This window comes from Rutidosis leptorrhynchoides, chromosome 3 (assembly GCF_046630445.1).
Source record: "Rutidosis leptorrhynchoides isolate AG116_Rl617_1_P2 chromosome 3, CSIRO_AGI_Rlap_v1, whole genome shotgun sequence".
Classification (NCBI taxonomy): Eukaryota; Viridiplantae; Streptophyta; class Magnoliopsida; order Asterales; family Asteraceae; genus Rutidosis; species Rutidosis leptorrhynchoides.
This window is the reverse complement of record NC_092335.1, coordinates 416,675,482-416,691,429: the sequence shown is the minus strand read 5'-3', so window position 1 is coordinate 416,691,429 and position 15,948 is coordinate 416,675,482. Positions and strand designations below refer to the sequence as shown.

The window sequence follows — 15,948 nt, the reverse complement described above, 5'->3', positions numbered from 1 at the left end:
CTTACAACCTCAAATCACAAGACCAAAACCCTAGATTGTGGCTAGTAGGGTTTCATTATAACAACATAACCCAAATTCACCCATTTTACCCTCAGATGGGTCATACAAGTCTCTAGTAACCAAAACCCTAGCCATTAACCAATTAAAACTTAAACATAAAGTTAGAACTTACCAAGACTATCCTCTTGTAGCTAGTAACAAGGAGAACAACTTTAATTCTTGCTCCTAGGTTTGATTCACAAATCTCCAACTCCAAATCTTAAGTTTAATCTAAATGGGTTTTGTGTTTTGGGAGAGAAAATGGAAAGAAAAGAGAAAAGAAATTTCATTAAATGAACAAGTGGCTGAGATTTAATGCTCCCATCAGACTTACACGTCAAATTACTAATTTGCCCCTTAAATTCCCTTAAAATGAGCTAAGTCCGACACCAGTTCAGCAGAACTGTCGCAGCGCGGCCTTAATCGTCGCGGCGCGGCGTATAAAAGGAAAATAGACCCTTCTTAACTCAACTTCTAATCCAGATTTCCTTTGTTTGTCGCGTCGCGGCCCAGATCGTCGCGGCGCGACATTTGCCTATGCCTGAACAGTTCGACAACCTAAAACACATTTCGATTTTATTTAATTCGTACACTTAAATCCCGCTTCCTATATTCGCCTATCCCTCAACAATAGTCTCACAAGACTTAACGCTATCAAAACCCATGTATAAACTTGTATATGCACACATTATCAAGTATATATATACAATTACGCATAATCTAACGAGTTACAAACGTACAAATGATTAAGTATGTACCTTTCAATATGTACGGGAAAAACGGGATATTACACGAATGGAGATGGATCAGTTGGAGGAAGTAATATCGATAGGCTTTTTTTCTCTCGAATACGTGTTTTTCTTCCATGGGGATTATTTTCTTCTCTAGTTTCGTGAACCCTTACGTTAATTTTCTCAGTGTGATAAAAGGGTATTTTAGGGATGAGTGTTTTAACAATTGATTTATTACGTAATTTAATTAGGGGATAATTAATGGTCGTTGGATTAAGGGGTATCCTAACGTAATCTTTCAATCTAACGGTGATTAAGGGGGTTTTGAAAACATTTATTACGTAATCAAGACTCTCTTTTAATGTACAAAAATAAAGAGATAATGAGTTTGTTGTGTTTATCATATTGTGCTATTTGCTGGAGTATATACGTAGTTAATTTTGGTTTGACATAGTTATGAATAAGAATCATTTGTGTAGTTTAATAGATAGATTTTGCTCATTCCCTTGCTTGTGCATTGTATCATTTTGTTCTTTGCTTTGTATTATTACAGTTAATAACATACTCCCTCCGTCTCAAAATAATTGTCCTGTTGGACTTTTCAAAGTCAACTTATTAAGTTTTGACTTTAAATATTTGTTGGTTTTTGCTATAGAATATATGATGAAATTTATATAAATTGATTGATTTTCGAATGTTTTTTCATTTGGTATAACTTTCATTCGATATTATATAACACCAAGAAAGATATTTAACGTCAAAGTTGAAGAAAAAAGACTCAAAAAGTCAAAACAGGACAATTATTTTGGGACGGAGGGAGTAAAATATAAGGTTGTCAAATTTGACATGTCGTTATTTAGAATCTATTAATTGTGAAATTAGATTATACATGGTTAAAATCAAGGAATGTTTGAAATTAAATAGCTGTATTATATATTTATAGTTAATATATTGAGTTTATCTCGTGGCTGATTGTTGATTGCTTAAGAAAAGGAAGTCTCACGTTTTTTTATCGACTTCATCAACTCGTAGGACATCCCTAATTGTATCATTTATATGATTGGAAAGTAGGGAATGATTTTAATTAATTCAGGGTAATTTAGGGACATTATACAAGTAATTGTATTTATTAGTTAATAAATGAAGATGATTAATTTTGACCATTGGATTAAAGGGTAGGGTGAAGTCTTTTTTTAATCTAATGGTGATTAAGGGAATTTTGAAAATATTTGTTAGTTAATAAAGACCCTCTTTTAATATATAGTATGCTAGGAGGTAAGCGTTAAAAAAATATAGTTTTTTTTTTTTTTTTTGCAATGGCTCTCACACTAATATTCTATAATACCATCACTTTTAAACATTTGTCGATTTTACTTTCTACTAAAAGTAGAACCCAACTTTAGTAAAGGTTATGTGCAGATTAAGAAGTATTGTTCAATCTAAATTATGTTTACTTAAAAGGGTGACTTTCTACATCTTTATATTTCCCATCAACCGAGACCCACAAATGAAAGTGTATTTGTGAAGTCAATATCGACAAAACAAAAATTATTCACGAAAATTGGATCCACTTTCTTGGAGTTGTAGATATATTTCGAGATATTCTAAACCTTTTCTTCTCTATTTATTGTCCCTTTTAACCATTTCTTTTTGAGATCATAAACTCATTAGTCAAAACAATGAAGGGCCAGCGAAAGATGGTGTGTGGTGCTACACAAACACTTGGTTTATTGGCATTCATCTATTTGTTATACACTCAATCCTTCGCATTCGACAATGCCGTAAACCCCTTCAAGTATTGCTTCGGTAAGTTCTAGTTTTCGGCTACTATTTACAATTCGTATATATTGGTTCTTGTCGATAAAAGAGGTACGCTTCATGTTTCATCAATCATGCAGGCAACCAAAAAACGTCTAAGTGGAATGCAACATTTCAAAAGGTTGATTTTCTTGGACATAAAATACATCCAGCCCTTAAATCACTCATGGGTTAGTTCTCATTACACATACAACTAGGAGCGTAGTTAGAAAATTATTTAGACATTTTTATAGTATAAATAGATAACATTTTTCTATTCAGTTTTTCGTGTGTTCAGGTCGCTTGACGTTGTTTATTTTAATCTTTAAATGTAGCTCCGTCACTGATTACACCATTGACACCGCCAAAACCAAGGCGGACGGTGATGCCACTTGCCACCACTGCACCATAGATTTAGAATGTTATTGTTTTATTGGTTTATTTAATTTTATGCAAAGAAAAAGACATGCTCAGTTAACAAAGTGAAAAATATATTAAAGCTTTACACTCCAAAAGACATAGATTTGTCAGTAAGATACTCTATCTAATAACGTATGGGTTTTTGTGAGCGTGACATTTTTATAATAACGAATCTCTATCGGGTGTGTGTGATTCACATTTAAATTTGAATATAGTACAACTACTTTCTATTTTTTTAAGGGCCCTTATTTTAATTTCTATCAAACACTTATTTATTTTATTTTTTCGGACAAATAGATAAACTGCATTAAAATCCATAAAAATTACAGGAGACGATGGTGCACAAAGGCTAGAAACACGAGGCTTCACATGTGAATCTGCGTTCAACTGTACACTTTGTGTTGCAAGTAACCCTATAAAGATTGATACTAAAACAATGCAAATTTACTTGCATTCACAATTCAATTTGAATAATCACACCGGTTTATTAGATAACGAAGAAGAAAAAGTTGTACAAATCCGACCTTATGCGTGGAAACAACTTGATTTCTTGAATGTAACTACTTTAAAGTTCGTACACGAATCATCATCACAAAATTCGAGAAAAGATTGTGACTACAATCACGAAGTGCCAGCAATCTTGTTTTCTACAGGCGGATTCATCATGACAGGAAACATATTCCATGAATTTAATGATATCATAATCCCATTATTCATCACTTCATTCCTTTTTAAGTCACAAGTTCAATTCGTTCTAGTTGATTACAACCCTTCCTTTGTCAAGAAGTTTAGTAACGTGTTCTCGAGCTTATCACATTACAAATTGTTGGATCTAATGGCCAATACTAGCGTACATTGCTTTCCAAGCGTGGTTGTTGGTCTCAAGTTCCATAAGCACTTATCCATAAACTCATCCGAAGTACCTAAAGGGAACTCGATGATTGACTTCAAAAAATTTCTAGGAAAGATTTACGGTTTAAAGATAATGATTGATGATTTGGGGATGTATCGTAATAAGGAACCCCTATTGCTTCTTATTTCTCGTAGGAAAACGAGGTCGTTTTTGAACGAGGACGAAATTGTGGACATGATGGAAGAATTAGGATTTGATGTAGTGGTGGTAAGAAGTAACAAAAAGATGTCAAATTTGGATAAGTTTTCAAAGTTAGTGAGCTCGTGTAGTGTTCTAGTGGCTGCTCATGGAGCCGGGCTAACGAACCAACTGTTTATGTCGAATGGGTCGGTGTTGGTGCAAGTGGTGCCCTTAGGGTTAGAGTGGGCTTCTACGGTTTATTATGGTGAACCGGCGGTTGATTTAGGGTTGTATTACTTGGAATACAAGATTAGATTGAATGAGAGTTCACTTAGTGACTTATACGGGCCTAATGACCCGGTTATTTTGGATCCAGGATCCATATTTGCAAAGGGGTACTTTGTTGCAAAAGAAATGTATTTGGATAAACAAAATATAAGGGTTGATGTAAATAGGTTTAAGGCAACTCTTATGGAAGCTCGTAGAATTATTGGACATACAACTCCTTTGAACACACGATGATGCTTAGATATTTGAGTAATGTATGAATTTAAATTACACTCTCTGGCCATACTAATTGTTCGGTATCCTTTTTTAAGAGTTTAAATTAATCGTTCACTTTTCATAAATAAATAAAACAAGAGCTAAACTTTTTTATACCTTTAATATTTGTATGTAAGATCAAATATATAAAAAGTAATGTGAAAAACTGTAAACAAATAAAAATACAATACAATGTTTTTTTTAAACTGTGTTCTAGTCCGGTGACAATTATATATAGGGACGGAAGAAGTATTTTTATTTCCTTAACTGTTATTTGTTGATACGAATGCTATGTTACAATCATTAACAATCCGCGAGAGATTTCTTTGTGCTCTATAAAAAAAAAAAAAAAAAAAAAAAAAAAAAAAAAAAAAATTAATTGGGCTGTATAGAATTGGGCTGGAAGTTGGACTAGGCACAACAATAGTGTCTTACTTGATTGCAATAGTAACAAATGCCATTTCATTGACTGATACAACATTCAAGTTAACGTTTTTATCTTTTTCTCCTTTGAACAAAGTCACTGACGTGTCTACATTGAGATATTACTCTCCTGATAATATACATGACATGTGTTGGAAGGAAATCGCATTGGAAAAACTCTCCTTTGAGAATCGAATTTTTTGACCTTAATTTCGCATCCATCGAATATCAGGAGAAAAAGGGTACGACTGAGTTTTTTTATCTTTAAATAAAACTATATGTAATGCCATTAAAACATGCATAAATCAATAGGAATGAGTATGCAATGATCTAAAGTTCAAATATATTAGTTATTGAACATCTTATAAAGGATGAAGAAATTGATACATGACTAGTCCGTTTAGAATGATTACACATTTACAGTGGCATCTAATAAGTTTGAATTAAAAGTGCTTTCAAAATTCAAATACACTTTTTGTGACTTCTAAATAATTCATTCCGTTAGATCACTTGTTACCGGATTGTGTGGGGTAAAGGTGCTCGAAACATAGAAAGAAAAAGCACTTAACATATACTTAACATATACTGTATATATTTTCATCAAAAAGAAATAAAAGTTAAAATCAAAAAGTTTTATTTATATTTATATATAAAAAAACTACAAACATAGTTAGGTTCTCAACTATAGAAGCTCGGAAATATTTACATGATAATGGAGCTAAATTACTACTCCCTCCATTTCAGATTAATTGTCCCCAAATAAAAAACACGCAGTTTAAGAAATATCATTATCACACTATACTTTTTCTGTACTTTTTTCTAACTTTACAGTTTTTGTGACGACCCGGAAATTTCCGACCAAATTTAAACTTAATATTCATATGATCTCGACACGATATGCAAAGTCCATTAAACTGAATCCCAAAATTTTGAACTAATTACATGGATACATTTAACCTTTGACTGTGCTCGAAGATTCACGAACTATTGTCTGAAAATAAATATGAATGTAAGTATATGTATATTAATTTGAAATCATAAAATATAATTTAACCATTAGAAATAAATATGTAAAATAAGATACAAAATAATTAAGTAATTTAAAAAGAAACTATATATATATATATGAAAATGATTTCTATATAATTGATAATTATTTGCATATAATATTATATTAATATATATAAATATTAAATATTAAATGTATGTTATTATGTATAAATGTTATGTAATTATTAAATCTTACATAAAGTAATATTTATAATATTAATATATTACAAGTTAAGATAAATGTTATATTAATCTTACTATTATTACATTCATTAAAATTAACATCGGTATTATTAATGTTATTGTTTTTAATATGAAATTTGATACATGTAACTTGTTGTACCTTAATTAATACTTGTATTATTATTACCTCTATCATTAAAAATCATTATTTTTATTATCATTAACATTAATAATAATATAATTATCATTTTTATATAAAATTATTATTTTTCATTAATATTAGTATTAGTATTAATGAACTATCTTAATATTAACATATTTAAAATTTGTGATATCATTATTATTATTATAAGAACTATCTTAATATTATCATTATCATTATCAGTATTATTATTATTAAAACTTATTATCATTATTAATAATTTATTTAAAGCTACCATTAAAACAAAAATTATTATGATTATTAGTATTATCAATACCATTATTATTAAAAATATTATCATTAAAAATAATTACTTTGTTATCATGATCGTTACCATTTTTATAAATATCATTATAAATATCATTATTTATTAACATTAATATTAGTATTATTGATATTATTAATATTATCTCTATTAATATTATTAGAGCTATTTTGATTAATATTGTTATTATTATTATTTTCTCTTGTTATAAATATCAGTATTTTATTATTTCCAATAAAACTAATAATATTATTATTAATATATTTATCTATATTTATTAATTATTAGTATTAATATTAATTATAAATAAAAACTGTATACTGAAATTGACTTTCTGTGTTACATCTTCATCATCGACTTTTATAGATCGGTACTACCTGTCTGATAAAGTTAATTAAACGAATCTCTATTAACTATAAGACAATTCATCAAAACCCAAATTCAGTTACAAATCGATTTCACTTTTATATTTATATTTTTTTTCTTCTGATTTCTGTTTTACTTGTGGAATCTGTCGACCATTAGCCTATTAAGATACAAGCTGGACAAATTATTGATACGTGATAAATTCTTCAACATCACATTATAAAACCACTACAACAATTAAGAAAACAAAAACAAATTTGTTTATATATATATATATATATATATATATATATATATATATATATATATATATATATATATATATATATATATATATATATATATATATATATATCGATACTCTATTCTTTATAACTCTTAAGCAACAGCTCGAATTCAATCGATTTTTCAAAAAGTAACAATACAGTTCTGTTAGGAATAATCCAAGCAAACTATCTGTAAATTTTCATTCTTCAATTCTTCTTATTTAATTCGAATTGTGAAGTCAAAGTTTAATTACAAAAAAGTCAACTAAATTGTTCATCTTAAAATTCGAATACAGTTTGATGTTTATGGAATAATTGATGATCCATAAAGATTCTATTAATGATTTAAGACACAATTCATGTTGAAATTTTAATCTAAAACAATCTAAAATGTGAAACTCGATTTATACTTCATGGTGTTCATAACTGTGACACGCAATAGCTTAAATTTGAATGATAATTAAAAATGTAATAATGCAGTCTTGTTTAAAATCTTTCACTTAATCTATATGGAAAGTTTCAGATTCCAAATTTTTCTATCGAATTCGAATTTTGGAGTCAAAGGTAAATTGTAAAAATCAAACTGTTTGAACATTAATCAAATTCGAAATTGTTTGGACGTATCAGGTTCAATTGAGGACTCCTAAATTTTCTAAGAGTGATTTGAGATATAATTCGTGTTATCATCTTTGTCTATAACATCCATGAATTTGGATTTGAAGTTTAGGTTTCACGTTCATATATATATATAAGCTGCAACAATTTTTTTTTAAATATCTATCTGTTTTAATTCCAGTAATTAAACTAAAATCAGTGTTACATCTTTTATAAATTCTAAAACTAGTTAAGAAATTTGTAGTTGTTAGTGTCGATCCCTGGTTTGATCGCTTTGATTAGTGCAGACGAAGAAGAAACTAAATAGAAAATAAATAGACTTAAATTAATTTGGTTTTGAAATAAATCAGGAAAATGGCAGCAGCTCAGTTGGTTAGGGTGTTTATCGAGTGAACGGGAGGTCACGGGTTCGAGCCCGGCAGTGGCCTATTTAATTTTTTTTAATATGTTTAAAAGGTAGTTTACTTTTATATTATTATTATTATTATTATTATTATTATTATTATTATTATTATTTTTATTGTTATTGTCATTAATATTATTACTATGATTGTTCTAATTATTATTATTGTTATCATTAATACTAATGCAAGTAATAAATATTATTCATAATTACAAAAATAAGAATATTATCAATATTGTTAATATAAGTATTAGTATTATTAAGTAGTATGAATATTACTACTATCAATATTATCATTTTTATTATTACTAGTATCATTATATTATTATTAAAATAACTATTAGTTATATAAAACTATAAGTAATATATATAACATAACCAAATTTAATATTTTTATATACAAAAAGAATATACGAGACATATATATATTATTAATATAAGAATGATATAACTAATAACTTATAAATATAAATTTAATTGATTACGATTATATATATATATATATATATATATATATATATATATATATATATATATATATATATATATATATATATATATTAATGAATATACAAATGATATAGGTTCGTGAATCTGAGGCCAACCCTGCATTGTTCAGTTTCGTCATATGTATTTTTACTACAAAATACAGTATTGTGAGTTTCATTTGCTCCATTTTTAAATGCTTTTGCAATATATATTTTTGGGATTGAGAATACATGCGCTGCTTTTATAAATGCTTTACGAAATAGACACAAGTGATCGAAACTACATTCTATGGTTGGATTATCAAACCGAATATGCCCCTTTTTAGCTTGGTAGCCTAAAAATTGGTGTTTATTATAATTGCCACCAATTGACGCGAATCCTAAAGATAGATCTATCGGGCCCAACAAGCCCCATCCGGGTTACGGATGCTTTAGTACTTCGATTTATCATGTCCGATGAGAGTCCCGGAATGATGAGGATATTCTATATGCATCTTGTTAAGGTCAGTTACCAGGTGTTCACCATATGAATGAATTTTAATTCGCGAGTTACGCGTGACAATATATGAGATCTTGTGGTCTATTAAATTGATGAAAATGAATGATTGTGATAAACTAATGAACTCACCAACCTTTTGATTGACACTTTAAAGCATGTTTATTCTCAGGTATGAAAGAAATCTTCCGCTGTGCATTTGCTCATTTTAGAGATATTACTTGGAGTCATTCATGACATATTTCAAAAGACGTTGCATTCAAGTCGTTGAATTCATCAAGATTATTGTTAAGTCGTTTATAGTTGGATATATTATGAAATGGTATACATGCCTGTCAACTTTCAATGAAATGAAAGTTTGTCTTTTAAATTCGAATGCAATGTTTGTAAAATGTATTATATATAGGTCAAGTACCTCGCGATGTAACCAATTGTAATGTATTCGTCCAGATGGATTAGGACGGGTCGTTATAGGTGGTATCAGAGTGGTGGTCTTAGCGAACCAGGTCTTGCATTAATGTGTCTAACTAGTAGTTGTTTGGATGCATTAATGAGTCTGGACTTCGACCGTGTCTGTATGTCAAAAGTTTTGCTTATCATTTCTAGTCAGAAATCATCTGCTTATCATTCGTAGGAAATTACCTGCTTATCATTCTTAGTCTAGACATGTCTTACTGCCTCTATTTCATAGACAGTGTATAGATAAATTCATATCTTATCGTATCTGTTATTGTTATCTTTGCCAGACAACTTCTGTAGATTCCTCTGTAACTTATGGGATTTTAGTATTATATATGCATATGTAAATTATGTAGTGCAGGGTACTAATCTACATCCTATAATCTATTTCTTATCAAAAATCTTTCATCTGATCGTACGAGATGAATCCTTCAAGCAGTTCGAGTCCCTCAGATTCCGATAGCTATTCCGAAAGCTATTCCGACATGGATGTTCACCTAAGCTCCGGAAGCAGCGTCACCAGAATGAATCAACCAATCAGCCATCCCCAATTCATCTGATGGGTTCGTAGTCGACTTAATCAATGGAGACGTGAAGAAGGTGATCCCTTGCATCCACCACATTGCCCTCTTGGCGATGAACCTGAAGCACTTATCTGCGAACCTGTTCGAGACACTACTTTCTCTCTCATTTCCCGAATATCTCGCCACGATTATATTCTATCTAAAATTCTAAACCTTATTCATCCGCTCGTTCCAATCACCAAACATCCCGGAGTAATCGAAGAAGTTAACGAGCTTCGCGCCCGAGTTGTAGCCTTGTAAAATATGGTGCAAAACGTACCAGCTTCAGCAACATCACGGCACCAACAGTACCACCAACAACCCAAGTTTCAACATCACACGCCTCAACATCTCATTCTGTACCTCGAGTATAATCATCGTTCTACGTATCGTTCTACATCAATTATCTTCGTTCTTCATGGCGATTATGTAATCTCTAATGTTTTAGAGATTATGTACTCTAATTCTAGCCGTAAATCTGATGAGTTTAATATAACATTGACTCATTAAATCCATGATTACGTCTGAAGAAAATATATATGTATATATGTTTTCATAAAGATTGTAATTAAAATTTTTATTGTACAAACAGTTAATAGTGAAAATATTTTAACGGGTAGGTAATACCCGAGGAATATTTAGATTTTGCATTAATAAGTTACACTGTACATTCTTCGAATCTGATTCAACAAGTCATTTACTATTCTACTTACAACCACAGCTATAAGAATCCGTTCACCGCAGAATAACCATTTCCATTCGATTTCATATTTGGATTTTGACTTATCAGAGTCCAACAAGTGGCATAATGAAGAAAACATTTGACAAAATAAAATTTGTTAAAAACAAACAAATTAACTACGAGAAATTTTGTTAAGAATTCACGCTAACAAAATCCTAGCTAACTGTTCCTAGCTAACTGTTAATTCCGTATTACATTTTATTTATCGCAATTTAATTATTGCAATTTATTTTATCGCAATTTAATTTTCACAATTTTATTTATTGTCATTTAATTTTTGTTATTTACTTTACGCACTTAATTTATCGTCATTTAATTTCTATTATTTATTTTACGCACTTTAAATATCGGGACACGTATACAAGGTTTTGACATATCATATCGACGCATCTATATATATTATTTGGAATCACCATAGACACTCTATATGCTGTAATGCTAGAGTTCGCTATACAGGGTTGAGGTTGATTCTCAAATAATATATATACTTTGAGTTGTGATCGAGTCTGAGACATGTACACGGGTCACGATACGTATTAATTAATTCGAATATTATTTATTAAACTATATATGAATTATTGGACTGTTAACTGTGGACTATCGGCTGTGGACTAATAACATTGGACAATTAAAATGAATTAAAATATTGATTATAACATATGAAACTAAACATTTCTTCAAGTTTGCCACTTGATTTCATCTTAAACCTCATTTGTATCTTGACGATTACAAACCTCGTTCAAACCTTTCATGATTCTTGAAAACATCTCAATCGAGAGGATGAACCAACCGAACTTCATCTACGGAAGAAAATATTGATGCATATAGTTATGCACCTGAAAACTCTTGGAAACTGAGTAAATATTTAACACGTGGCTGTGCTAATTCCTTAGTGTTATTATTACCCAAAATAACTTGGTAATCCCTTTTAAATTAGCCAATTTTGTCACAGCTCCAACATAACAACTTCGACTTTTCATTCGAATAAGTCTTATTATAACTTTGATATATATGATTGCCCTTTCATCATCGTTACCGGAGAACCTTTTATATTCCACCATAGTACCATCAGCGTTTAATCATCTAAAAACACAATTCTCCTGAAACCACCTCGGATTGATAATTGATGATTCAGATATCGTAGTATTAAATGCAGAGGTAACAGAAAAATTGTAGATGGTCTAAACGGCCAAAAGTTTGATGATAAAGAAGGAAGTGTTAGGAACGCTCGATAGAAAATTTGGTACTGAAAAACAGATTGAGCAAACCATGAAGGAGACCAAGGCCAAATACAAGGACCATACCATATATTCAAAGAAACCAGGTAATTCTGGATCCGATGAAACCATCAACGAATATCTTGCTCCGTACTCATGTTAAAATCTTGCGGAAAATATTTCTTCATCAACCATCGAACTTAGAAATTCCAAAATATCATCCGAAATTATATACCTCTTCGTGCTTCCTGTGTTTCATTATATTGTAAACTTCTGTAAAATCTAAGTTTAATTTATGAATGAATTCTGAAGAAATGTAAAGAAATTGATGCATGAATTAGTATAATATAATGACACTTGATCAACGTGATTATATTACAGTAAGTCATGCTGAGTTTCTAATGGGACATGATGATTCACAGATCATAACGTCATCATGTGCCATGTTACATAACTCTTTCATTCTGCTAAACTACTGAACATATCAAGAAAGTATATTCTTGATAGTTCTATTCTCAATGATTCAGGTAATTTGACAAATAAAATCGTGCGATTATGTTCTTTCTTGTTTAGAACATTAAGTTCAATCGAGGTTCCATACTTATGAATTCTGGACCGTTACTCGCTTTACTAGGGTCGAGAAGATAATAAAAAGGCAAAGAGCTCTAAAATATAAGAGAAAATATAAAGCCCAATAACAACACGGAGGTTACAAATCGTGGATATTAATACGAATAGTAATATAAAGACGTGGTATAATTAAGAATAGTATCACCCCAAGGTAATAGTAGAAGTAAACAGATTTTTCTGGTGGAATATTGAAAAGAAGGATGACAGAAATGATAATTAGGAAAATATCAAGGATTAGAACTGGATTAAGCATTTTCACAATCTTTTGGATGTATGAACTAAGAAAGAAAGTATAGGAATGGTGAGAATAATGGAACGGAAGAGCTTAATTTATAATGGGAATATCAGACAGAGTAATCTAGGCAGATCGCCATATTTAATTATGGAAGATCTTAATTTCCTTATTCGCCGAAGAATCAAATCTGTTAGATTTCGAAAATTTTCTTTAAATCCCTTGAATTTCGGAATTCAACCATGACTAGTCAAAAGTTATAATGAAACATGTCTTTCTCATTTCACTATTTAGTGATAGCTTCACTCGTACTTTTCGAGTAATCGAATTATCTTATCCATATCACTCAACAGTAATAAAACTCTATTTATCAGCTCATATGTGTCATAAAGACATATTTATTATCAGCCATGACGACCCCAATCAAATTTCGAGATGAAATTTCTTTAACGGGTAGGTACTGTGATGACCCGGAAATTTCCGACCAAATTTAAACTTAATATTCATATGATCTCGACACGATAAGCAAAGTCCATTAAACTGAATCCCAAAATTTTGAACTAATTACATGGATACATTTAACCTTTGACTGTGCTAGAAAATTCACGAACTATTGTCTGAAAATAAATATGAATGTAAGTATATGTATATTAATTTGAAATCATAAAATATAATTTAACCATTAAAAATAAATATGTAAAATAAGATACAAAATAATTAAGTAATTTAAAAAGAAACTATATATATATATATATGAAAATGATTTCTATATAATTGATAATTATTTGCATATAATATTATATTAATATATATAAATATTAAATATTAAATGTATGTTTTTATGTATAAATGTTATGTAATTATTAAATCTTACATAAACTAATATTTATAATATTAATATATTACAAGTTAAGATAAATATTATATTAATCTTACTATTATTACTTTCATTAAAATTAACATTGGTATTATTAATGTTATTGTTTTAATATGAAATTTGATACATGTAACTTGTTGTATCTTAATTAATACTTGTATTATTATTACCTCTATCATTAAAAATCATTATTTTTATTATCATTAACATTAATAATAATATAATTATCATTTTTATATAAAATTATTGTTTTTCATTAATATTAGTATTAGTATCATATCTATTGGTATTATTAACATATTTAAAATTTGTGATATCATTATTATTATTATAAGAACTATCTTAATATTATCATTATCATTATCAGTATTATTATTATTAAAACTTATTATCATTATTAATAATTTATTTAAAGCTACCATTAAAACAAAAAGTATTATGATTATTAGTATTATCAATACCATTATTATTAAAAATATTATCATTAAAAATAATTACTTTGTTATCATGATCATTACCATTTTTATAAATATCATTATAAATATCATTATTTATTAACATTAATATTAGTATTATTGATATTATTAATATTATCTCTATTAATATTATTAGAGCTATTTTAATTAATATTGTTATTATTATTATTTTCTCTTGTTATAAATATCAGTATTTTATTATTTCCAATAATACTAATAATATTATTATTAATATATTTATATATATTTATTAATTATTAGTATTAATATTATTTATAAATAAAAACTGTATACTGAAATTGACTTTTTGTGTTACATCTTCATCATCGACTTTTATAGATTGGTACTACCTGTCTGATAAAGTTAATTAAACGAATCTCTATTGACTATAAGACAATTCATCAAAACCCAAATCGATTTCACTTTTATATTTATATTATTTTTTTTCTGATTTCTATTTTACTTGTAGAATCTGTCGACCATTAGCCTATTAAGATACAAGCTGGACAAATTATTGATACGTGATAAATTCTTCAACTTCACATTATAAAACCACTACAGCAATTAAGAAAATAAAAACGGATTTGTTTATATATATATATCGATACTCTGTTCTTTATAACTCTTAAGCAACAACTCGAATTCAATCGATTTTTCAAAAAGTAACAATGCAGTTCTGTTAGGAATAATCCAAGCAAACTATCTGTAAGTTTTCATTCTTCAATTCTTCTTATTTAATTCGAATTGTGAAGTCAAAGTTTAATTACAAAAAAGTCAACTAAATTGTTCATCTTAAAATTCGAATACAGTTTGATGTTTATGGAACAATTGATGATCCATAAAGATTCTATTAATGATTTAAGACACAATTCATGTTGAAATTTTAATCTAAAACAATCTAAAATGTGAAACTCGATTTATACTTCATGGTGTTCATAACTGTGACACAAAATAGCTTGAATTTGAATGATAATTAAAAATGTAATATTGCAGTCTTGTTTAAAATCTTTCACTTAATCTATATGGAAAGTTTCAGATTCCAAATTTTTCTATAGAATTCGAATTTTGGAGTCAAAGGTAAATTGTAAAAAGTAAAACTGTTTGAACATTAATCAAATTCGAAATTGTTTGGACTTATCAGGTTCAATTGAGGACTCCTAAAGTTTCTAAGAGTGATTTGAGATATAATTCATGTTATCATCTTTGTCTATAACATCCTTGAATTTGGATTTGAAGTTTAGGTTTCACGTTCATATATATATAAGCTGCAATAATTTTTTTTTAAATATCTGTCTGTTTTAATCCCAGTAATTAAACTCAAATCAGTGTTACATCTTTTATAAATCCTAAAACTAGTTAAGAAATTTGTAGCTGTTAGTGTCGATCCCTGGTTTGATCGATTTGATTAGTGCAGATGAAGAAGAAACTAAAT

At 28.6% G+C, this 15,948-nt stretch overlaps 1 protein-coding gene across 1 annotated transcript; it reads left to right on the top strand.

Moving 5' to 3' along the window:
• Positions 1-2,449: 2,449 nt before the first annotated feature.
• LOC139901419 (xylan glycosyltransferase MUCI21-like) lies at positions 2,450-4,542 on the top strand. Its single transcript, XM_071884137.1, has 4 exons — positions 2,450-2,576; positions 2,669-2,758; positions 2,866-2,949; positions 3,317-4,542. The coding sequence occupies exons 1-4, from the start codon at positions 2,450-2,452 to the stop codon at positions 4,540-4,542; spliced, it is 1,527 nt and encodes a 508-aa protein (XP_071740238.1).
• Positions 4,543-15,948: the final 11,406 nt, after the last annotated feature.